At 41.8% G+C, this 25580-nt stretch overlaps 1 protein-coding gene across 2 annotated transcripts in view; it reads right to left on the reverse strand.

The window, feature by feature from the left end:
- Positions 1–25580, reverse strand: part of SEMA3E (semaphorin 3E) — a 166589-nt gene that overhangs the window by 19932 nt on the left and 121077 nt on the right. Inside the window, exons 5-10 of one of the 2 annotated variants that reach the window (XM_053387680.1) lie at positions 17908–18001; positions 9597–9725; positions 6324–6466; positions 3972–4086; positions 2037–2106; positions 1087–1231 (exon numbers count right to left, since the gene is read on the reverse strand). In XM_053387680.1, the coding sequence (XP_053243655.1) occupies positions 1087–1231; positions 2037–2106; positions 3972–4086; positions 6324–6466; positions 9597–9725; positions 17908–18001 (696 nt within the window). The remainder of the gene's footprint in view (positions 1–1086; positions 1232–2036; positions 2107–3971; positions 4087–6323; positions 6467–9596; positions 9726–17907; positions 18002–25580) is intronic. The other variant, XM_053387681.1, reaches the window with a different exon arrangement.

Below are 25580 nucleotides of genomic sequence, written 5' to 3' on the forward strand. Positions count from 1 at the left end.
TCTACCTCCCTGAAGCTCAGCACTGGCACCTCGCAGGGATGTGTGCTGAGTCCCTACCTGTACTCGTTGTATACATATGACTGTATTTCATCTGATCCATCCACTGTAATTATTAAGTTTGCAGATGATACTACCACAATTGGTCTAAATACAGGTGGAGATGAATCAGCGTACAGGGAGGAGGTTCAAAAAGTATCTACATGGTGCTTAGAGAATAACTTGCACCTAAATATTAGCAAGACAAAGGAGATGGTGTTGGACTTTTGGAGGAAGAGAGGGGAACTAGCCCATTGTATATGGGGGGGTGTTATGTGGAGAGAGTTTCTTCCTTTAAATACCTGGGAGTTTACCTTAGTGAAGACCTCACTTGGAAAAACAATAGAACTCAGGTGGTTAGGAAGCCCCAACAGAGACTCATTTTTTCAGCGTCTTGTGAAAGAACAACATTAAACAACAATTGATGACCTCCTTCTACTGCTCCACAATAGAAAGTGTCCTCTCATATTGTATCACAGTGTGGTACATTGGCTTGACAGCCATGGACAGAAAGTCTTTACAGAGGGTGGTGAACACAGCACATGATATCACAGGCTGTCCCCTGAGCCCGCTAGATGCCGTCACAAGGGATTGTTGCCTTAGGAGAGCGAGAAAAATTCTCAGGGACGATTCACACCCTGGCCAGCACCTCTTTAATCTTCTACCCTCGGGCAGGAGATATAGAAGTATAATCAGTCGTACCAACAGGCTAAAAAACAGTTTCTATCTGTGGGCTGTTAGGCTGCTGAACGGAAAATAATATAGTGCAACTGACTTTCGGGGTTGGTGTGTTGTGCGACAAGCACACAGAGTGCAATGAGATTGAATGTTTTGGGGGGGAGGGGGGCTCAGTTAATTTCATCATACACAGCTTGTACATTGACAATAAAGGTATTATTATTATTGAAGTCAGAGGTGTGTTAATGGGCCCTAAACCGACCAACTGCCCCGGCAACTTGAGTTCTTATCTACAAGATTTGTCTGTTTTTTGTTTCAACGGCACTCTATTTTATGACATTTGGGGGGTGGAGGGGAACTTCTCTCACTTACTGATCCAGGCCTTGGGTATGGCACTTTCCCTTCATACACAGACCAGTGATATTCAGGTCCCTCTTTATGAGCATATGGTCCATTGAAAGCTGCCCGGATGCTAGCCATGTGATAGACACATATAGCATATCCTCGGAATATGTTGCTGCAAAACAAAAATCAAGAAAGACTCTGGTAACCTCCTGTTCAGATTACTGCAATACACTTTACATAGGACTTTCCTTGACGGCAGTGCAGAAGCTGCAGCTGGCAGAGTGTGTCACTAGAGGGCTGTGCAGGGTGTACCGACCATAACACACCAATTGTCCAAGAATGTCATTGGCTACTGATATGCTTCTGGACCCATTTATATGCTGAGATATAAAGGTCTGAACAAATATTTGAAGTGGCGTCTCTTCCAGTATTTGTCAGTCTGGATGTTAAGATCTGCAATGATCTCTCCAATGAGTGCTATCTCTTGGGACCTTCTATGTGGTGGAGTCCCTTTCCTTGAAGATGCACCCAACATTTCAATGTTGAGTTTTCATTGCCAACTTGAGAGGTACTTATTCACCCAGGCCATTGGGATACTCTTGTACTTGGGTCTGGGTATTACTATTGATTTGGTCTGCTGCTATCATGGTATTATGGGTAAAAAACCTGAAGAAACGGGTTCTTAAATTGTATCGTATGTTACAAATGCAATCACAATGGTTGCATTTTTGTGCTTGTTTTATTGAAATATTGTAGCCCACCCTGTGATCAGTTGATGAAGGGCAGTTGCTAAATAAATACTTTCTATTCTATGTCCAAGTCCCAGTCCACTATGTCGATTGACACCTCAGAAAATATATCTAACCAGACCCTTTCATTTGCTAATATGGCATATGGTGTTTTCACATTCACCATAAAGCAGGTTCCTCAAAATGTATCCATCTTCCATCTAGGGGGGCTACATTACAACTGCTTACCTTGTAGTGTTGAAGAGTCCGAATATCACGGGGTTTTTGTTATCCCGAGTGTGGAGCAAAAAGACGTCCTCTGCAAAGTGGAGGCATGTTGCTGGTTAAGTATGAATAAACCATTTATGGAAGAAAGTAGTCTTAGTGACTGCTTATAAAACCTAGTAAATGAATAGGTTTACATTCTTATTTCTGTCTCATCACCACTGACACACAGGGCCATTATGGATGTCATGGCAAATCACAATTGAACACAACCAGAACAAGCTGCCATGTGTCTTCCCTCTTCTCTCCTGATATGAATGTGAGGACAAGTTGAGAAGGTTTTGCTTCTGTTTGTGATCGTCCACAATTTAGCGCTACACCAGACATTTTGTTGTAGCAGTCAACTTTACGATCAATGGTTTCAAACAAACTATAGTTAAGATTAGCCACAAATTCCTGGGTTTGGATGAAACATCAAGGTGCGCACTATGAATCATAGAATCATAGAGTTGGAAGAGACCACAAGGGCCATCGAGTCCAACCCCCTGGCCAGGGTTCAAATCCCCACTCAGCAATGAAGCTCACTAGGTGACCTTGGACCAGTCAACATCCCTCAGTCAGGCTGCCGTACCTCACAGAGAGAAGAGGAGAGCCAGTCACAGCACCTTGAGGAAAAGGTGGCATATAAGAGTAATAAACCAATAGTTAATTTTTTAAAAAAATAGAAGGAAAGAATCTGTTTTCCTCATGGCTGTGCCAGAGGAGGAAAGGGTTGGTGTGAAGCATAAAAGGCCAATGCAAATTTTGACTCATTCTCAACACAATAAACCATGTTTCATCATGATGCTCAAAGTCCCTAAGTTCATAGGAACTTAGCATAAGATTAGTGATACCAGTCACTTACGCACAGCTGTGAATCTGCATGAGTTTACAATGGGCTGTGTCAAATGGAATACTCAGGATGAAACGGTGAAATCTGCTATGATTAAATGGGCACAAGATGTTGGACATAACATTATGATGGCTGACTGGGAACAGTTATGGACCACAGGTATGAAGTTTACGGCATGTAATGCCTTAAGAGAGAATATTATGAAAATGATATACAGGTGGTACATGACACCAGTCAAGCTTGCAAAAATCTATCATTTGCCCGATAATAAGTGTTGGAAATGTAAAGAAACTGAAGGTACATTCTTTCACCTTTGGTGGTCGTGCCCAAGGATTAAGGCTTTCTGGGAGATGATATATAATGAAATGAAAAAGGTATTTAAATATACCTTCCTGAAGAAACCAGAGGCCTTTCTCCTGGGCATTGTCGGCCAATTGGTGCCAAAGTAGGATAGAACTTTCTTTATGTATGCTACAACAGCAGCGAGAATACTTATTGCAAAGTATTGGAAGACACAAGATCTACCCACACTGGAAGAATGGCAGATGAAGGTGATGGACTATATGGAACTGGCAGAAATGACCGGCAGAATCCGAGACCAGGGAGAAGAGTCGGTGGAAGAAGATTGGAAGAAATTTAAAGACTATTTACAGAAACACTGCAAAATTAATGAATGTTAGAATGATGTTGGATTGAAGTTAAACGGTTTTTAGTAGTAATGTTATAAAGAAATATATAAAATGGTTTGTTAACAGGTGATAATATAAAGCTATAATGTATTAAGATAAAAGATTAAGATGAAATCAACGAGGGAAAGGATTTGCTGAACTAATTAATTGAACTGGAATACAACAAAGGGAGGTGTGAGGAGGTCAGGGAAACAAGCAAAGGAAAGATAAGATACGGAAAAATTGATCTGTTTTTAACTGTTTTTACTTTGTATTTTCTTTTTTTGTTTTTTGTTTTTCTCTTATTTTTGTAAAATGTTGAAACCTTAATAAATATCTTAAAAAATAAATAAATACAATGGGCTGTGCCTTCCACCTACGCAGAAGCAGGAAGCTCACCTAGTTCATCAAAATGTGTGTCGATTCCGTTCATTCCTGGCACAGAGCAGATCAACCTGGTTTTGAGGAAAGTGGTCCATTTATTCACCAGCATCCGTTGTCCACCCATGTCATTCTGGAGAGGACGGAACAAGAGAAGACAAACACAGGGACAGGTTAGACGTGTTGTGTTCTCCTGCTATTGGAGGGGAAATTTTGGATCACAACTTTGCTGCTACGAGTAGATTTGACACTTCCAGTGTGTATGAAGACTTTATGGCTTTAACACCAAGGCAGCCTTTTTTCTTCCCTCACTTGCTTTGCATAGTATCCAACATGATGAAGAGTTCTGGAGAATCTCACAACCTGCTCAGTATTTTGTGATTTTTTTGTTGGTCCTAATAAAGATCTTTCCCTATAGCGGATTCCCCCCTTTTTTTCTTATGTCCTACAGTGACCTCCTTTGCTTTTTATATAGCTTACATTATTACTCCGGAGTCTACATTTTATCTAAACTATCAAAGCACTTATTAAAAGCTATAGTTTGGTAAGAATTTTTTAATGAAAATCATGCCAATAACAAGTTTTAACTGTCTAGATATTATTAATCCCTTTCCAATTACTCAATTTTGGCACATCCGTGAAGCAAATATGCTAGCCAGTTAGTTAAATTCTTTGTTTTATTAATCACCCTTAGCATTAGTTCAGTGAGATTAAGAAATAATGACCCTCACATTTGTTTATTTCAGACTCGAGTTACTTCATGGAACTCATTCTGAGGCAGATGGTCTGGGTGCTGTAATCCTAAAGTAAAAAATATTGTATATAATGACTACAGTTACTAATTACCCTCCTTTCCTAAGGGTGCAAAGAAACATTTCCCTCTCTCCCCAGGGCCGAGCTATAAAATCATGCCTGTTCTGCAAATCTGCATTAAAAGCTGGCTATGAATGGTGCTGACTTGCCCTATTCTGTGACAGGTCTTGTGATTTTTTTTAAATTTAATTTTTAACGTTAATATAGTGTTGAATGAATGGTTGAGCTTCTAGACTGGCTATTTATTGAGCGTCCATGTTGATGTGCTGACACAAAACCTGTGGGGAAGTTATCCACCCCCATCATCCAGCCTGGACACTGAGGTCCAGCGCCAAGGGCCTTCTGGTGGTTCCCTCACTGTGAGAAGTGAGGTTACAGGGAACCAGGCAGAGGGCCTTCTCGGTAGTGGCACCTGCCCTGTGGAACGCCCTCCCATCAGATGTCAAAGAGATAAACAACTACCTGACATTCAGAAGACATCTTAAGGCAGCCCTGTTCAGGGAAGTTTTTAATGTCTGATGCTGTATTGTTTTTAATATTCAGTTGGAAGCCGCCCAGAGTGGCTGGAGAAACCCAGCCAGATGGGCAGGGTATAAATAATAATATATTATTATTATTATTATTATTATTATTATTATTATTATTATTCTGCTTATTGAATGTTCCCAATATGTTCATGCAGAGATTATACGACATTCCAACTAGTGGTTCGTATGCCAAACTTTCTGAGGGAATTTTCCCTCCTTGTTCTTATCTTGTTTTTTTTGCAGTTAGAAAAGTGACATTTATGAGATTCTGTGCATATTTACATAGAGGTATTTCCCACTGTTTAACCAAACCTTCTTTTGCAATCCTACGGACATTCATTGAGAAGGAAGTATCATTCATTTGCAGTGGCACTTGCATTTGAGTAAACATGCGCAGGAGAAGGCTGGGAAGCTGCAACCCCAAGCACATTTATGTAAAAGCAAGTTGCGCTGAAATAAATTGGACTCTCCACTAAGAAAACATGATTAAGATCAGGTGTGGTGGTGGTAGTGGGATCTCCAAAGCATGCAAAGCTCTTTTGGTTTCTTCTATTGGGCTTAATGCTGAGCTTTTGTAATTTTATTTTCCCTCAACAGAAGCTCTGAGTTAAATTTAGGAAAACATACACACACACAAGATAAGGCGCAGACCAAAATTTTGCATGCGGCCTGCCACTCAAGTGACTGTTTTCTTTCCATACCCGTTTCTCTTGATCCCTTTTATGTTTCTCCTCAAGTTTTACTTTATGCCACTCAGTAGGGAATGAACTCTACAGATGCAGCTCATTGCTGAGCTATGCCAGAACCACAGTTAGGTGGGTGGTCACAACCATCTCCCACCCTGTCTGTGGACAAGGGGCTCTTTAATATGGAGCCAGGAAGAAAGTCAGAATTCAGTCTTGGATGTTCTTGTTTTTTTAAATACACATATTTTTTACTTTTAGCTTTCCCAAACCCAAAGCATCTAAACTCCAGAGCAAAAAGAAGGAACACACTGTAAGCAGAAGTTTTATCATAAAAGGTTTCTTACGGCACACATTCTTCCGACTCTGGAGTAGATGGCGTGAGCACCTGTCTCAGCCTCTAACGCTTTCTCAGTAAAGAAGAAGTACACCTTGTTATCTTCCCGGTCTTCATTGTCAGGAATCATGAAGGAGCTTACAAATTTTGGTTCTTTAAAAAAACCAAAGAAAAGGGGGGGGGGGGAGAGAAGAGATACCAAAAAAGCAAAAGGAAAAAGGGATGAATCAAATTTATTTTAGAAAAACACTGGTAATCATGCATATATAAAAACATGTATAAGTGCAACCAGATAGCACACTTTTTATTCCAGATATTATGGACTGGCCCAAGGCAGACATGAGCACTGAGCTATCTATGGCTTGAGTTTTGGATTTGATATCCCACTTTATCATTACCCGAAGGAGTCTCAAAGCGGCTAGCATTCTCCTTTCCCTTCCTCCCCACAACAAACACTCTGTGAGGTGAGTGAGGCTGAGAGATTTCAAAGAAATGTGACTGGCCCAAGGTCACCCAGCAGCTGCATGTGGAGGAGCGGGGAATCGAACCCGGTTCCCCAGATTACGAGTCCACCACTCTTAGCCACTACACCACACTGGCTCGCTTGGGGAGGGGGGTTATAGGTCACAATCCAGGAACATTTTGAGATCCCGAAAACCAGAGTGCCTTCATTTCTAGTCTCTTGATGTGTATCATTAGGAACTAAATGGACAGACTCCGGATCACAGTTGGGAAAGGGAACAGGAAGTCTTCCCATTCAAGCTGACAGACCTGGGTTCGCACACTTGGAACTGACCGAATTCAGGCACAAGATAGCAAGTGTTTTATCTCAATGAAATAACAGGACTGCAGTTCTAAGCTTGCCAAACTGCTGCAGGGCAATGCAGTCATTGAATGTGATGAATTTGCAAGGGCTGCTTGAGGTTAATAATTTTAGAAGGAGTACAAATGATGTGGACTGGCCATAATGTGGCCTATACATCACACACAGGATGCTGGCACATTAGCATTGACTGTGCAGCTCATGATAGATTGCTACGGGGGGCCTTAAGTGGTGAGCAGGTAAGCCCACAATGAGATTCTCTCTGATTTTTGGAGCGAGATAAAGGCACCAGAAAGAGGGAAGCATTTACCAGCATCTTCCCAATTCCTGCTTAAATGTGGCCACAAAGTGGGGCACTGTGAGGTACTTCAAAAATGCACAAAGACACAAGTTTTAGTAATATTTGCATCTCCAAATGTATATGAAGAGAAAGAAATTAAAAACTTCAGTTCCACAGAGGGCAGGCCAAACAATTTCCCACTCAAATCACTCCAGACAAATTGTCAATTTCCACCCTACTCTAAATCACCCCAAATCTGTTCCTCTTCAATTTATTTACCCCCAGTTAATTTCCCAGTATATCCTGCTCTAAATCAATTAAATTCCCCTTCACTTACACCCATTCCATAACCCCCAAATCATCTGTAAAAGTAGTCTTACATTAATTCATTTACTAAAATTAATATCCTATACACACCAAATTCAATTTATTACAAATTCATGAATGACCCAGAAGCATGTGGGACACTTCAGGAAATATTTTGGGGTCTCTACCTCATGGGTTTACTCTAGCAATACCTCTTGGTTCAGATCCTGGCTCACAGAGAGGGGAAGCCAAATTTCCTCTCCAGTATACTGCTCTAATATTTGGAATGTGCCTAAGTCCTGAGGAAGATAGCCTTAAGTACAAACATACTTTTGCAATAGATATTTCTAGTAAATATGAATGGAACTGCAAAGCAATAACAACCAAGATCTCAAGGGGGACCAACAGACAAACTTAAAAAGTGTTTCATGCAAGTGAATGAACATATGGAGAATATCAGCTTTGAAAATATTTGTGTAGCTCCAACTTACATATCAATATTTTTTTTCTTACACACATACACAAAAAAACCCCTAAGATCCTTTTCCAATCTTACTCTCTGGGGTTCATTTATTTTAATTTATATTAGCCTGAAACTTGGCATGCATTTGATACAACCATCTGTGGCTGTATACAAAACAGGAATCAGAGCTGTTGAGGCAGACTGATTTGCCACTGGGGGTGGGGGTGGGGAAAGCAAGACACTGTGCGAGAGGGATGTGCAGATTTGAAAGCATTTCGCCTCTTTTGTTGTCAAATTGGAACCATGTGACTTGGCCATGAGAAACCAAACACTGACGTTTACCCTTGGGATAGATCAGAATAACTCAACTCATCAAGGCTCTGCAGGGACGATCCTTTGACAGTCATCATGGCCCTCAATCTACATGACGCTCACAACTCAAGCAAAAATTAAGAAACCCAAGGGAGTGAGTCTTCCAGAGCGCACATTCAAAATAGCTCGGGGCAATGAGAGAGTCAAACAGCGACGCAGTTCACACACAGGTGCATGAGGACCTAAGTATGTATGGTAGGTGAGCTGTTGTGCATGTCTTACTTCTCCCAAACCTGACGTGAGCAAAATAAAGTGTGACGTTATGCACATCCATATACCAGATGTCTGAATTCCCCATCCCTTTTTGCAGGGGAAGGATCAAACAAATCATGTCTACAAATGTGCATCTCAAAGGTCCAGGGGGATGGGACATGCTGATTCTTTCTCTGCCTATGGAGTCCTCGTCAGCTGACTGAGTGTGCAAATTCTGTTTCCTTTCTCTGTAGAATTAGCAGGGAACAATTTGGTCTCTATGAACAATTGGTATTGCACAATTGGCCAAACACATGATATTTATGCTAACCTAAATGACCCAATACTTTGGCCACCTCATGAGAAGAGAAGACTCCCTGGAAAAGACCCTGATGTTGGGAAAGATTGAGGGCACAAGGAGAAGGGGACGACAAAGGACGAGATGGTTGGACAGTGTTCTTGAAGCTACAAACATGAGTCTGACCAAACTGTGGGAGGCAGTGGAAGACAGAAGTGCCTGGTGTGCTCTGGTCCATGGGGTCACGAAGAATCGGACATGACTAAATGACTAAACAACAACAAAGGACCCAATGCACAACTTATAGCTGGACTCCCCAGTGCCCTCCCCAGTCTGGACTCTCAAGCAAAAGTACTGTTCCCCTGAGATCTTTTCAAGGGATCATCACTGATACTGCAAATTTTGACTGCTAAGGGGATTAGCAATGATTTGGAGAGAACCTTGCAGGGAGGATAAGGCTAGAACCTTGTGTTGCTGAAGCATCTGGGCAAAACACTATTGTTTATTTTTATGATTACTATTATTAAACAACGAAGATTTCTTACGGACCCCTTGTACCTTTCAGCAGGCGCTCGTCGTCTGGCTCAGTCCGGATGTGTGCCGCACGGCCCATTGTGCGAAAGATGGCAGCATCTCGCCCCCAGTAGTCACTGTAGAGCCCAGCGAACAACTCACCACCTGAAGGTCAGATGCATCCGTGGTAAGTGGAGAGAGGGTTGCCACACTCACACGACATACATGTTACATCACAGGTGAGGCGTTTGACCAGTCCTGTGGACACAGATTTTCCTGGATCGTACCATTTCAGGGTGCAGGCGAAGAGTTGCGTACTTCAGTGCTTCTCTACAGCCCTTCTAGAGGAGGTCAGGGGTAGAAGCAGGGCAGGGACAGCGGGGGGGACATGACAAAATATAGCAGGGAGGTTTCAATCCAGACTTCTCCCTGGCATTCTGTTATTCTATGCGCAGGGATGTTGATGCTGTTGTCAAGGCCCAACTTGTAGGCCAAGTGTTACAGGAAAAGCTGTATTCACGCAAGTATGAAGCTGGCATAAAAGCTTAAGGCAATTTACAGTAGCAGGGATAAAAGTCCCAATGTGTTTTATACATGATACAAACAGAGACATCAACAAGAAGTCAATGGATAACCCACACTTAAAGAAGTTGAGGTATTCCATCTTTTATCACTGATGTATCTTTTAAAAAAAACATTTTAAAACATGAATACAGTAAGTCTGCACTTTCCTTTCTCCCAAACTTGGCTTTCCCCCTTTCTCAATGTGTCTTACAGTTATTTGCCACAGGATGGCACCCGAGTACCACAAAAGAAGCAGGAAGAAGCCATCCTTTCAGAACGGGAAGAAAATTAGCCCTTTGACAGTCTAAATTAAACTGGCCAGATATTTTACTGCCCTCTGACAAAAACCTGAATACTTTCAACCTTTTTTTAATCTATGAGCAAGCATATTTGACTAACTTTACTGTTACTGTTATGGTTTTTAATTATTTTCATTATCACTATTACTACTTCCCTATCTCTCAAGGATTTACAATCTTTTACTTGCTGTCTACAAATAAGTGTGGATCTGATTTCAGTGCAACTGATGCATTTGGAAGTAATGATCCGGCAGTTCCTAATACTGTAATAAGCCTAAATATTCTGCGGAAGTACAGCAGATACGGCAAACCCAGAAACCCACGCGGAGATCAGCTTCGCACAGGAACAACACCTTAGCAAGTAAAGTAAATAAGTCACAGCAGTTCTTGAGAAAAAGGAATCCTTACGTATTTGAGATGGCATGAAAACTGTAGTCTCCAAACACCTGAATAATCACTCCCAACTTCGCAAGGTGCCTGGGTTTATGTAGCCAAAACAGTATGACAGCTCACCCTTGCAAAAGGGTGTGTGTGTGTTATCAGCAGCCTTGGAAGAAGCATTTGTGTGTGTTTTTGTAAGCCTGCATGTTTGCGCTGAGGCTACAGTTCGGCTTAGCATTACATGCGAACTGTGTAGTGTACAACTTCCACAAGGAAATTTTCTACACATGTGTGATTTTCAGCCTTTCTCAGACTACAGACATCCTTGGCCGAATGAAGGTCATGCATGACTTACAAAGCGAATTCTTAAACTAAGTTTTAAATTCGTGAGGTAACTTTGATTTCCCAGAGGAAGTGCGTGTTGGTCGAGAGCCAAGGGCTTTACAGTTCATTACGTGGAGGGTCTTCCCACTCTGCCGTGAGATAAGGGAAACTTGAGCATTCGTAGAGGCATTGTCACTTTGCACACTGGTGTTTATTTTCTTACTGGAGAGAACCTAAAGCCCTAGGATGGCTGCTTTGGGGCTGCCAGCACTGATTGCAGTCACATGCGAGAGCGAGCCTGTAAACCCGCTTCAGTGTCAGATGCTGTTGCTAGATGCCGAAAAGACTCAGTTTAGGCATTTCACTACATACATCTTGTCAGAAGCAAAGGGAGCAATCAGGCTAAAGTTAAGCAGCCATTCAGATTCCCCACCAATTTCAGTGGGAGGTGCTGAAGCAAGCAGTCTTATTCCTCTGCCGGAATCATAAATCTGGTGCAATCATGCCCACAAAGTACTGGAATTTAAGAAAAATTAAAAGGGGATATTGGTAGCATTTCAATTCCACAAATATACTTTGGATTGTATCCAACGTGTTCTTCCATTCATGGAATAGTTTTTTGACCCAGTGACGGTTTGAACAAGAATAGAGTTTGCAGTCAAATGTTAGATGTGCTATGTAAAAATAGACGTCGTTTCATAATTGCAAACTAAACTATCTGGATCTAAAACTGTAGAACAGGTAAGTCTTCTTTGTTAATAAAGATATGCAGAGGGGAATGGTCACAGCTCAGTAATGGAGCATCTTTTTTGCCGCTGCATCTGCAGATACAGCTGGGGAAATTCCCTGTATGAAAACCTAGAAAGTGGCTTCCAGTCAGTGTAGGAAACAATAATGAACCAGGCAGAACAACACGTCCTATGTTATTGTGCATACAAAGCATGTTATTCATATCGTTCTTACTTATTTAAAATATTTATATCCAGAAGGGACCGGATGGTTAAAGGGATACAGGTCGGAGCCAAACAATTCAAATTAAGAGCATTTGCAGATGATCTAGTTTTGACACTACAGGAGCCAGAATCTAGTACTAAAAGAGTTTTAGAATTAATTCAAGAATTTGGTCAGGTTGCTGGGTTTAAATTGAACAAGTTAAAAACCAAGGTTCTTGAGAAAAACTTAACATCGATTGAGAGAGAGAAGTTTCAGAATGAAACAGGTCTGACTGTGGTTAAGAAAGTGAAATATTTGGGGATTAATATGACAGCTAAAAATGGGAATTTGTTTAAAGATAATTATGAAAAATGTTGGGCTGAAGTAAAAAAAGATTTAGAAATTTGGTCGAATTTGAAGCTTTCCTTGTTGGGTCGAATTGCAGCTATAAAGATGAATGTATTGCCTAGAATGTTGTTTTTGTTTCAAACTTTGCAAATTCTGGACAAAATGGACTGTTTCAAGAAGTGGCAGAAAGACATTTCTAAATTTGTCTGGCAGGGCAAGAAGCCTAGAATAAAATTTAAGATACTAACTGATATAAAGGAAAGAGGTGGATTTGCCCTGCCAGACTTTAAACTCTATTATGAATCAGCAGCATTCTGTTGGTTGAAAGACTGGCTGCTTCTTGAGAACACAGACATTTTGGATCTTGAAGGTTTTAACAATGTATTTGGGTGGCATGCATATTTGTGGTACGACAAGGTTAAAGCACACAAAGCTTTCAAAAACCATATTGTCAGGAGAGCACTGTTTAATGTTTGGACTAGATATAAGGATCTATTGGAAAATAAAACTCCAAGGTGGTTGTCACCAATGGAGGCTAAGGCTCAGAGAAAACTTAACATGGAGGCCAAATGGCCAAAATACTGGGAAATTTTGGAACAAGAAGGGGACAGACTGAAATTGCAGAGTTTTGAGAAACTGAAAGATAAAGTGCGAGATTGGCTTCATTATTACCAGATAATGGAGGTTTACAATTCGGACAAGAAAGTTGGTTTCCAGGTGGAAAAATCTAAATTGGAAACAGAATTGTTAGAATCCAAAACTAAGACTTTGTCAAAAATGTATAACTTGCTACTGAAATGGAATACTCAGGATGAGACGGTTAAATCTGTAATGATTAAGTGGGCACAAGACGTTGGACATAATATTATGTTTGCTGACTGGGAACAGTTGTGGACCACCGGGATTAAATTTACGGCATGTAATGCCCTAAGAGAAAATATTATGAAAATGATATATAGGTGGTACATGACCCCAGTCAAGCTTGCAAAAATCTATCATCTGCCCGATAACAAATGTTGGAAATGTAAGGAAAATGAAGGTACATTCTTTCACCTTTGGTGGACGTGCCCCAGGATTAAGGCTTTCTGGGAAATGATATATAATGAATTGAAAAAGGTATTTAAATATACCTTCTTGAAGAAACCAGAAGCCTTTCTCTTGGGCATGGCCGGCCAAGTGGTGCCAAAGAAGGACAGAACTTTTTTTATGTATGCTACAACAGCAGCAAGAATACTCATTGCAAAGTATTGGAAGACGCAAGATCTACCCACTCTGGAAGAATGGCAGATGAAGCTGATTGACTGTATGGGATTGGCAGAAATGACGAGCAGAATCCGTGACCAGGGAGAAGAGTCGGCGGAAGAAGATTGGAAAAAATTTAAGGACTATTTACAGAAATATTGTAAAATTAAGGAAAGTTAAATGGTGTTGGATTGAAATTGAGTGGTTTCTAGCTGTAATGATATAAAGGAACATAGATGGGAAAAAAGGGTCTGAAAAATAAGGTAATATTATAAGCTGTAATGCTTTAAGTGAAGGATTTGCTGAACAAATAATTTTAATTGGAATACGAGGAGGAGAAGTATGAGGAGGTCTGAGAAATTTGTTATTGAAAAGTATGTTTTATGAACTATATGTCTTTTTTAATTTTTTTGTTTGTTCTGTTTTTGTTTGTTTGTTTAAAAAATTGGAAAATTTAATAAATATCTTAAAAAAAAATATTTATATCCTACCTTCTAGTCTAAATCCCTAAGTCAGGAAAATATACATATGGAAAGGGCACCTAAATGGGTATATTATTTTTAATATATAACTAATGACAAACAGAAGGATGGGAAAAACCACAGAACAAAACCAATGGAAATCATGCTTCAGTGTGAGGTAAAAGCTCTCTGGAGTTATTCCCCGCCCCCTCTCAAAAATGTCCTGAAGAGTAAGGAAGTTTCACGTTGTTCAGGGCACTTATGCTGATTCTACATATCGGAAATGTGGCATCTGAATGTTATTGTGGCCTTTCAATTCTTGCAACTACTCTTCACCTGACCCATCACCAATGATGAAATACAAATGAATTGATTTTGTATTGTTATATACTGTCCGGGGCGGGTGTGTGTGTGTGCTTGTGTTTACTGGAGAATTTTATGGCCTATACATACATAGAAATATAAAGAATGGTCCTCTCATTAGATCTCTGAATTGATCTAGCTGGGAGAGTTGACATCCCTGGTTTCACAGGGCCCTTCTCTGAACTGGTGCTACTCAGAGACATGGCACAAGCTGAGACCAAAGAAACCTAGGGGGTTCCTGGGATAAGGTGAGGCACAAGAGTTGTCCTGTTGCACAAATCCGCTCCACTTCCCAGTGGGGAGGAGTTGCGGTGGACCGCGTGGCCACCCACTCCCCACCGGGGGTGGGGGACATTGTCCCCCGTTGCCTGGGGAATCCCGGCCACATCAGAGCCCGGCCAGCCAACCCGCTGGCCGGGGGCGGGCGGTGTGGCCGGGGCCATTTAAACGGAGGAGCGAGCCAGAGGACTTCCTCTTTGCTCACTTCCTCAATCACCCACCCTCCCTCCCTATTTTGCAGGTTAGGCAGTGACCTTGCTATGGACTTTGGTTGGTCGCCCTGGTTGTCCGAGGGGCCTGGTAGGAATTTTTCCACTTGGCAAATTGGCACTGGCCACTTGGTTTTCACCTACCTCGTATAAATCGCCACAACTTTGTTAGGGTTGCGGTTAGGCATTGTTTGACCTTGTGTGGGGGAGGGGAGGTGTGGCCATCACCTGCCCTTCCATGATTAAGGGTATTCCGTTAAAGGATTCCAGGGGTGTTGATCTTGACCAAAGCCCGGCTGGGGGCTAGGGCCTTGACACGACCCCAGTGGGAACACCAGGGGGAGCTTGAGTTGGTTCCCATCGACAGGGCTCACCTTACCGGTGGCTTACCCTTACTGGACTTCCTGCACAATGGGCAGGAGTCAGATATAGTCAGGTCCAATCAATGCCTAAGCCAATACCGCTCACATTCTTTAATTTCAATAAAGTTGTGGCCAAAATTTGCCCAGTAACATAAACCTAATATCTGTGTCCTTGTGTGAGTTATTTCCAATGAGGGGGTGGCTGCGGGGTCTTGACACGCAAGTTCAAGCAGGTCATGCCCAGGGCTGCTTCACCGGCAGCGTGTGACATGTGCTGGCTCTGTCTCCTCCACCCAAGCATGGACCATTATCCAACACCAATATTTCCTTCTGCTGCTACTTGAGATCCTTTAGCTGGAACTGTCGGGGGTTGATCTGGGCACTTCTGCATAAAAAGCATTTGCACTGCTACCCAGTCATGGGGATAAGTCACATCTCAGTCTCAGCAGCAGAAAAGATCTGGGCTAGAAAAGACGCAGATAACAGGGCTGCTACTACTGTGTGCTACATATCAAAAGCCACGCGCCTGAAGAAAATTATCCTTTCAAGAACTTCTGTGGTCTCTGTCAACCTGCCAATGAGATCTATTACCAAGTAGAGCTTTGCTTTATTGGAAACAGACAGGAGAATTCATTTGCTTTGGGTACTTAGGTCCAAAAAATTCTTTATGGAATTTATCTAACCATTTAACATTTTTATGTAGCATTATCTGCGGTTGAAGGTCTGTTCTGTTTCCTGATTGTAATTTACAACTTACTCTGAGTTTATTCAGAAATGAAATTGTTCCTTGCTGCCTCTTTCCTTAGTACCAGGTCAAGAGAAAGTAAGTTTTGAAGGTAATTTAAGAAAAAAACCCCTAAACAATGGGAAAAGGAGGAACTGAAATCCAACGCAAATTAATCACTTCACAGTGCAATCCTATGTGTGTATTCAAAAGGAAATCTCACTAAACGAAATGGGGTTTACTCCCAGGTAACAGTGCCACCCTGAAATCTTGTCTATTTCAACAGAAAAGGTAAGCAGCTTCCTCAGATCTTAGGCATGCTTAGTTTTGGCTAGATTGTCCCTAGTATTTTTAACTAATGAACTGAAAATCACCAAGAATGAAGTATCGGGGATTGTCCTCTGCTATGTATCAATCTCTGTTGAAGCCATGATAAACAAACAGGATTTTAAGAACATAACAACTGCATGTGATATTTTAAAATGCCAACATGTTATCACATCATTTTGGGGGGAAGGTGTGCCAAGAGGGTAAAGCTATAGTCCTGTCTACGTTTAACCCAATCCAGGTAGAAATAGGCTTCTGTTCTTAAATCACTTTTTGGTGTCTAGTCCATGTGCCCAAACAGTTATGGAGCTCTTTGCCTGCTGAGATTAAGCTGGCACTGCCTGTCATATCTTTTAGGACACAAACTTGAAACTTGGTTCCTCCAGAAAGCCTTCACTTGGAGATAACCCACCCATATTGTATAGCTGTGACTTTCTGTGAACATGCTGTTTCGTTATGCTGTGTTGATTTGTTTGTTTGTTTTTGTATTAAAGTTTGTATTTTGTACACTGCATAGATATATACAGCAGGAAAACTGAACAACCAAACAATAAAGTTTGGCAGCGCCTGGGGTGCCTGAATTGCACTTGGACAATGATCATCAGCAAATCTATCCCATCATTTCCCAACAGGTAATTAACAAAGGGAAAACTGCCATCATGAACCATCAGTATTTCACTGAGAGAGATGGTAGTGTGCTGAAAATTCAGGCATGGGCTACTGACCTGCAAGATGATCTCTGGAATCAGGCCTAGGGTCAATAGGCTTATTGTGGATCTATGTCCCTACTCAAAATCAACATCTGTACAAACCTGTAGTCCTGATCTGTGATGGCAGATATGGAGGGCATTATTTATTTATCTATCATCTATCATCTATCTATCTATCTATCTATCTATCTATCTATCTATATCATCTATCATCATCTATCATCTATCTATCTATCATCTATCTATATCTATCTATCTATCTATCTATCTATCTATCTATCTATCTATCTATCTATCATCTATCTATCTATCTATCTATCATCTATCTATCATCTATCTATTTATCTATCTATCTATCTATCTATCTATCTATCTATCTATCATCTATCTATCTATCATCTATCTATCTATCTATCTATCTATCATCTATCTATCATCTATCTATCTATCTATCTATCTATATCTATCTATCATCATCTATCTATCTATTTGAATCTAATATACAGTGAATCAGAACTCAGTGGGCAGTATTGCTTTGAAGTTAAATTACTGTGCCTGAAAAGTTCCCTAATATTATGCAACCATTGCATGTCTACCTATCAAACTGGCAAAAAAAAAACAACAAAAAAAAAACACACCAGAAGAACATTGGCTATACAGTATGGTTGATCTAATGAAACAAAGAGAATTAAATGCAGCATAAACGTAGGCACAGGTAGAACAGAAACATCAAAGGCATGTAAAAGAATAGTGACAACATCTTAAGAGAGTTGGGGAAGAAAACTCAGAAAGACATTTTATAACATACAACAAGCCATTACCAAATAAAGTGGAGATGAAGGAGGAATTGGGGTCAAATGGGCACCGTCCACGTCCTCTCTCCAGTCTGTGTGCTTCTAGATAAAACAGATGATCCTTTGAAAAGAAGAAGTACAGAAAGCATATATAAAGTTCTGGTTTATACAAACGAAGCTGCAGCTACCTTTGTACCAGTGCTGCGGCTTAGGAACAACTACCGTATTTTTCGCTCCATAAAGCGCACCAGACCATAAGGCACACCTAGTTTTTAGAGGGGGAAATCAAGAAAAAAAAAAATCTTATTCCCCCCACCCCCAGCCCCAAAGAGCAAAGAAGCCAAGACAGCGAGCAGGATGGATCCCGCTCGCTGCTTGGCTTCCTCTTTAGCCGCGCGCAACCTCTCCAGCCGGGAGAGGCTGTGCGCGGCTAAAGAAGCCATAGCCACATGCAGCCTCTCCCCGCCAGAGGGGCTGTGTGCAGCTATGGCAAAACGCCCACCTCCCGCAAAAGCCCACAGGAGCAGCGCACCCTTTAAGGAGCGTGTGGCTTCTGCGGGCTTTTCTACAAGGAGGGAGAAGGGACTGACTGGCCGCGTCAGTCCTTTCTCCTTCCTGGGGAAAAGCCTGCAAGAGCCGCGTGGAGCTTGTGTGCGGCTCTTGGGGGCTTTTCCTGCCTGCCTCCCTGCTGCATTCGCTCCATAAGATGCACACACATTTCCCCTTACTTTTTAGGAGGGGAAAAATGTGTCTTATGGAGCGAAAAACACGGTAAATCACGAGCCCTTGTTCAAACGCTTAGATGGCTGATGATACTCTGCCAATAGGCACTTGTTGAAATTGTACATCCTGGTACTTTTTCATATTGTGCTCATTATGAGACTTTCTCCCTGTATATTTGATTCATCTGATTGATTTGATTTATCCATGTGGAAACATAACTTTGGTACCCCCTTCCCATGTGAAAAGTACTACAGAAATACTTTTATAAAATCAGTAATACAGAAACTCATTCAAACAAGACTCAACATAGGATACTTGTGCATGTAAGACACTCTCTTGTTAATGTATGTGCACCTCTAGCACCAGGAGTACCAGTTTGGCCCCACGACTGTGGGTGCCTGGGGCCATGGGTGCCATGCGGCATGCATGGCACTGGCTCTGAAATTTGTGGGTGCTCAGCCCCTTCATGGGGAATTTTGTGGGTGATCGGGCATCCAGGTGTCCCAGGGAATTGGCACCTATGTCTAGCACAGTAGTGCATTCAACACAGTTATGCCTTGGAGAATGATAGATCACTCCTTTATGCCAGCTTTCCTCCTCCTTTTGGCCATCGTAAGTAAGTTATTAGGATACACGTGGCACTGTGGTCTAAACCACAGAGCCTAGGACTTGCCGATCAGAAGGTCGGCGGTTTGAATCCCTGCGACGGGGTGAGCTCCCGTTGCTCGGTCCCTGCTCCTGCCAACCTTGCAGTTCGAAAGCACGTCAAAGTGCAAGTAGATAAATAGGTACCACTCCAGCGGGAAGGTAAACGGCGTTTCTGTGCGCTGCTCTGGTTCACCAGAAGCGACTTAGTCATGCTGGCCACATGACCTGGAAGCTGTCTGCAGACAAAATGTTGGCTCCCTTGGCCTATAGAGCAAAATGAGTGTTGCAACCCCAGAGTCGTCCGCGATCGGACCTAACGGTCAGGGGTACCTTTACCTTTACCTTAAGTAAGATAATATTTTGTATCATGATTTATAAGCTGCTGTACATTCAGAAAATATACTTGAGCAGTGTTCAGAAATAGATTATAAAGCATAATCCAGCCAACAGAAAATCCACAGAAATAAAAAAGGCCGAGTGGTGAATGGTCAAGGATGATGGAAGTTCCCAGTCCAGCAAAATCTTCAGGGCTGCCCACCTCAGTCCAAAATACCATGCTTAGAAGCAAAGAATACGTATCCATCTTTCTCAAACCTGGGTCTCCAGTTGTTGTTGGACTACAACTTCCATCATTCCTGACCACTGGTCCTGCTAGGGATGATGGGAGTTGTAGTCCAACAACAACTAGAGACCCAGGTTTGATAAACACTAGCTTAACTGGATGGTGACAGGCTTGCCCCATGTTTGCCAATCGCTGGTAACGCAAGTGTCATAGTTGTCCATTTCTGAAACAGTACTTTGTGGATATGGTGCTGTGGGTAAAACCTCAGCACCTAGGGCTTGCCGATCGCATGGTCGGCGGTTCAAATCCCCGCGGCGGGGTGCGCTCCTGCTGCTCGGTCCCAGCGCCTGCCAACCTAGCAGTTCGAAAGCATCTCCGGGTGCAAGTAGATAAATAGGGACCGCTTACCGGCGGGAAGGTAAACGGCGTTCCGTGTGCTGCGCTGGCTTGCCAGATGCAGCTTTGTCACGCTGGCCACGTGACCCGGAAGTGTCTCCGGACAGCGCTGGCCCCTGGCCTATAGGGTGAGATGGGCGCACAACCCCAGAGTCTGGCAAGACTGGCCCGTACGGGCAGGGGTACCTTTACCTTGACCTTAAAAACAATCAGCATCTGCATCCTGGTGATGGCGCACTTGTTCAAAGGAGAAAAACGACAACAACAGAAGACAAGTCCCTGTCCTGAGAAGCTTACAATCTAAACCGTCACAGAGAAGCAGATAAATGAGGAAATGAAATGCAGGGCTAAGTGTGTACAAATGCAGCTATATATACACTCAGGTTCTGTTCTATGCAGGTCTATGCACATTTACCTCAGTGCAGTAGGAGTTGGTGAGGAGGAGGAGTGCAATCCTGCACTCCTGCTAGTGCATTTGCACCATGCTGACCTTGTCTCCACCTTGTCCCTCCTTCTCCCACTAAGCCCTAGCAGTGCCTGTGACAGAAGGTCAGGTAAGAGCTGCTGCCTTGCCAATTACAACTGTATCAGAGTCAGTCCCCCACTGAGCTAAAGGAGACTTACATATTGAGTATATCTGCATAGGATTATTCTGTAGAGGGTCAAGCCAAAGCAGTGGTGGATCTTGGGGAAATTTCAGTGGCACCCTGTGAGACGCCAAAATCTGGCATCCCCTGCCTCTCACACTCAATCTAACTCATAGCTGCATCTCTCCCAAGGCTCTGCGCCCAGAGCAACTGAACCAGTTGTTCTCTCCTAAATTCACCTCTGGCCGAAGTCTCCATAGAAGAGGTGAATCTTGAAAAGCCATTTCAGGAAACGCTCGGTATATTTTTAAGCAAGATGACAACTAGGTGGAACTTAAAGTTGTGCCTTTTTCTTTTAATCTGCCATCACTCAACTCTCAGAACTAATACCGTATGCCCACAACTTTTGCACATTTAACCTGTGCGCATTCAGGTTTATGTACTTGGCAAAATATAAATTTAAAAGGGGGTGACAAGTTTGGAGGACAGAGCAACGGGAGCTCACCCCTTCGTGGGGATTTGAACTGCTGACCTTCTGATCGGCAAGCCCAAGAGGCTCAGTGGTTTAGACCACAGCGCCACCTGCATCCCATGACGCACCATTGCACCCAATGTGTTTTGGCTATACAGGATTTTAGCTTTAGGCACCATCCCCAGAATGTAACCCCATGTAAGTGGTCGGGTTACTGTGGTTCTATAGCTTTATCAGTAGCTGTTTTATGTACAGTGTCCCTTAGTTGGATGCTGGTAGGGTATTTTTACGGGGACAGCCCCCACAAATTATATATGGAAATATTGTTTATGTAAACTATAATTCCTTGAAATTATTAGCTGCTCAGGTATTACTCCATTAAAAGGAACAGCTTTAATCAATCTGGGAAGCAACCACTGGAAAAGAAAGAGTATTGATATCATATTATTTTTCTCTTTATGACAGCATGAAATTTTAAACCAGCAGACTTTAAGAGAATCAAGCGAAAATTAGTAGTTAGAAATGAAAAATGAATTTTATAGGGTGAAGACTGGGAATATTATACTTTTGTATTATTATACTGGAAATACATTTTGCAGAAAATAATCAATGGAAGACTAGCTGAATTATTTGAACCTTCTCCTGTTTGCTGGGAGTGCACACAAGCCCAAAATATCAGTCTCATAAATCAAAGCTATCCCAAGATGTGTGTTGGGGGGGAGGAGGGAGGGGGAACCTGGTTCTAATAACATCTCAGAATAAATCAAGGCAACATCTAAATCCAAGCTCAAACTTGCAAATCAATAAGCCGAAAGGAAGAGGTTTATGTCTGGCTAACAAAAACCAACAATGTGTCCAAATGGAAAGACCTGTTGATGGCCATTTACACTCATTGAGGCAACTACAACTATGCCAGAATATCCTGCAGCAGGAATGAAGGTAGATCGTGTTTGTTACAAGAGCAAAGGCCCAGGTACATCCCTGCTTCTTCTCTCTTAACAACAGAAATGAACTGCTGGTCCTCGTCACCAGCACCTGTACAATACCTTTCAAGAGCAGTTCAGGGAGCACCACACCCTGTCAAATCAGCAGCAAACTATGTACCTTTCTATACCTCCAGGAATAGGGCAGTATAGAAATTCAACAAATAATAATAATAAAACAACACAAAACTAGGAGGGTGCACTAATGAGCTTGTACTGGAGTGCCCTCCCTCACAACAGATCTTGGTATTTTGAGAAGCATTGATTCTCAGACTTCATCTGGATAGCTCAGTTGGTTAGGTCATGATGATGACAAACACCAAGGTTGCAGGTTCAATCCCTGTATGGGACAGTTGGTTGTTTGAACACTTACTTTTAACTTGGCAATTAAGTTGTGCTATTTGTAAATTGCTGCCGGTTTTAAACATCACATTCTGCTTTCATTGTTTACAACAGTTCTGCTTAAGACTAAAAATTTGGGTTGATGAAACTGTTTTGAACAATTTTCACTGACATTAGGTTTTTACTCTTACCGAACCAAATCTTCTCCATTTATACCATAAACGAAAATTCTCTCTTGTGCAAAATGCTTGGTGTATTGGCTTAAGCCTAACAAGTAAATTAGGCGGTGCTCGTACTGTCTTTTGTTATCTATGTTTGCACAGCTGCAGTTTCTGATTGAATAATGTGGTTTACATTCTTCAAGGTACCCTTCCACGTTAAGGTGGACCACAATTTATATTCCACTGAAACATAGAGGTGTGTTTTTTCAGTAAATCTTACCCGATTTGACAGAAACCAAAGCATATTCTTCATAAATGTTTGCAGATGCGCAGGATCGCTGGGGAAATGGTCTGCAAAATTTCAACATTGACTTTTTTATTTTCCTGTAGAGTTTTTCCATCTCAACCTTTCAGGACATTGTGGCCTACAATGCTGGCTGCTCTGAAGCATCCAGCACTGGTGTTTTTCACCATGAATCGAGTGATTTGTGTGTGTCAAGTTCCACATGATGCTAATTTCAAAGGAAAACGGTTCTGTATTAATATCAGTTTCAAGGACCAGCACTGTAATTTTAGCCACTCTTTGCCATTTGTGAGAACAGTGCTGTAAAAGAAATGTCAGGAGAAAAACTGACACGCTACAGGATATGAGGTAGCACTTTGCTGCCATTAGTCATGTCTCCGTCTCTTTCCAATGACTAGGATAGAGTCATAGAGGAAAACACAGAAGAGGAACTAGAGATTATTCTGTCTCAGTGTAGCTGGGAAGGAAAAGGTTTGATTTATGGTACCTATGACTTAAGAAACCTGAGAAGTATTCATCGGGCATTAACATTGCCATTTTAAAAATAAAATAAAAATCACCACACTATTTGTTTCGTGAAGTCTTAGCTACTCTGTAACATAGCAACAGGGTATGAATCAATGACATCCAAAGGCAGCACTTGCCAAAAGATGATATACGATAAAGAGAAACCACGTCCCATTCAATGAGCTCTTGTCTTAGGGCCAATGATATTATTTTGTTGTACGTAAGATTTTAAAGCTAATCCTTTCTATCGCATAAATGAGACAAATGCACGTTTTGGATTTCTGACGCACCCTTTGCCATAAGATCCCAGGACAGGTTACAATAGAAAAACACGATATTAAAATCAGTTAAAATGTATATCAGACAGGCATGAGCGTAAGAGACTCAGGCTTTAACATCCAGCTCCTTTAATACATTCTGACCAAGCATCTGCACCCACAATAACTTGGTTCACGCCCTAATTTCCACAGATGTGAAAATGCATATAAATCAGTTTTGAAATAATCCTATAAACTCAACCCTTATGACAGGAACAACTCAGGGGGCTCCCCATAGCATAAGCTTCACTCTCCAAAGTTCTCTGAAACCCCAGAGATTCTTAAGGTTTGAGCGGCTGATTCCCCCTGCCCCCAATTGATTTATAATGTATTCTTCTATTATTTACATACTTTACCATACTGTGATGGCTGCTTTAAGAAAAGCAGGCAAGAAATAAAAAAAACTCACTGGTTCAACCCAATAAGTGTGTTGTTACTTTCTTAACCGTATGTTTTTCCTTAGATCAATTGTGTTCATACAGTACATCTCCCCATCCTTTTATGAAGAGCTGGAACGTTCAGCTTAGTGAGGTCACCGAGTTAAGAGTTCAGTTTGGAGCCTGTGCTTGGATTTAAACAAAACACTAAATTTTCTGCTGATTTACTGACATGTCCTGTGGTTTTTCAGGTTTAAAAATACCGTGTACAAGTCAGAGTTCAGCTGATATAGCCAACCTCAATAAAGCTTCTGTAGCGTGGATTTAACATCATTACTGCAGATGGAGGGGAAAGCTGGTAACTTTGGTTTTCCCCCTATACTTCAGAATATATACTATTTAAAACAGCATTCAAAAACATGGATGTATTTGTAAGTAATCTATGTTAAATAGTATATTGCCCTTTAATAGCAAATGAAGGCAAAGCTTGAAAACACACATCAAGACAATGTGTATCTATTTCTTTGTAGTTTGTGAGAGAAGAAGGTCAGGACTGAATGTCAATTCCTTATCATGCAAAACCCCACTCCATTTCTCGTTACAGGTTTCACATTTGATGAAATAAGCAATGTTAATATTAATGAGAAAATTATTATCCTAAGCTGTTCTTGATAGCTCTTCAAACACAGAAATACCCTCTGGCCCTGATCCTGCTCTGCATCCAGCTAGCTATTCTCTATCCACTCAGTCTGTGTCCATGCAAACTTCATTCTGTTTGCATTTCCCCTCTGCTCTTTTGAGACAACGGCCTTCATATTACCGCTAAAGACAATTTAGCAAAGGCAAATAAGAGAAATAGTGGACGCTCCATGGAATTAGGAGTGTTGACACTGATCCACAATAGGCATGCTTCCAGTCACCTCCATGAAAATTGGAATATGCATTATTGATGTAGCTATAAATGAGAAAAGGGGGTGTTTCAAATCCCCCCTCCCATGTGAATGCTGCTGAGAAGCTCTTCTGCGTGCAAATTTTCCTGGCTGCATGGCTATCTCTCATTCCACCATCTTTTGCCCACTGCGCTTGAGGCACTAGTGTAATGAAGAAGTACTTCTCACTTCTAACTTCTGCTAACTGCAGCTCATGATGTACAGAGGCCACTTGCAAGGGACCCAAAAATGTACTGCACTAACTGTGGGATGCATCTGGACAAAGACATATGGATAGAAGCTTTAAGAGAACTTCTGTGTGGAGTATGATCATGAGAAGAAATATCTTGGGTGGTGCTCTTGTGTGAGCCGGCACTTGGGATTAATTATAA

The sequence above is a fragment of the Podarcis raffonei genome, chromosome 5, assembly GCF_027172205.1.
Source record: "Podarcis raffonei isolate rPodRaf1 chromosome 5, rPodRaf1.pri, whole genome shotgun sequence".
NCBI lineage: Eukaryota > Metazoa > Chordata > Lepidosauria > Squamata > Lacertidae > Podarcis > Podarcis raffonei.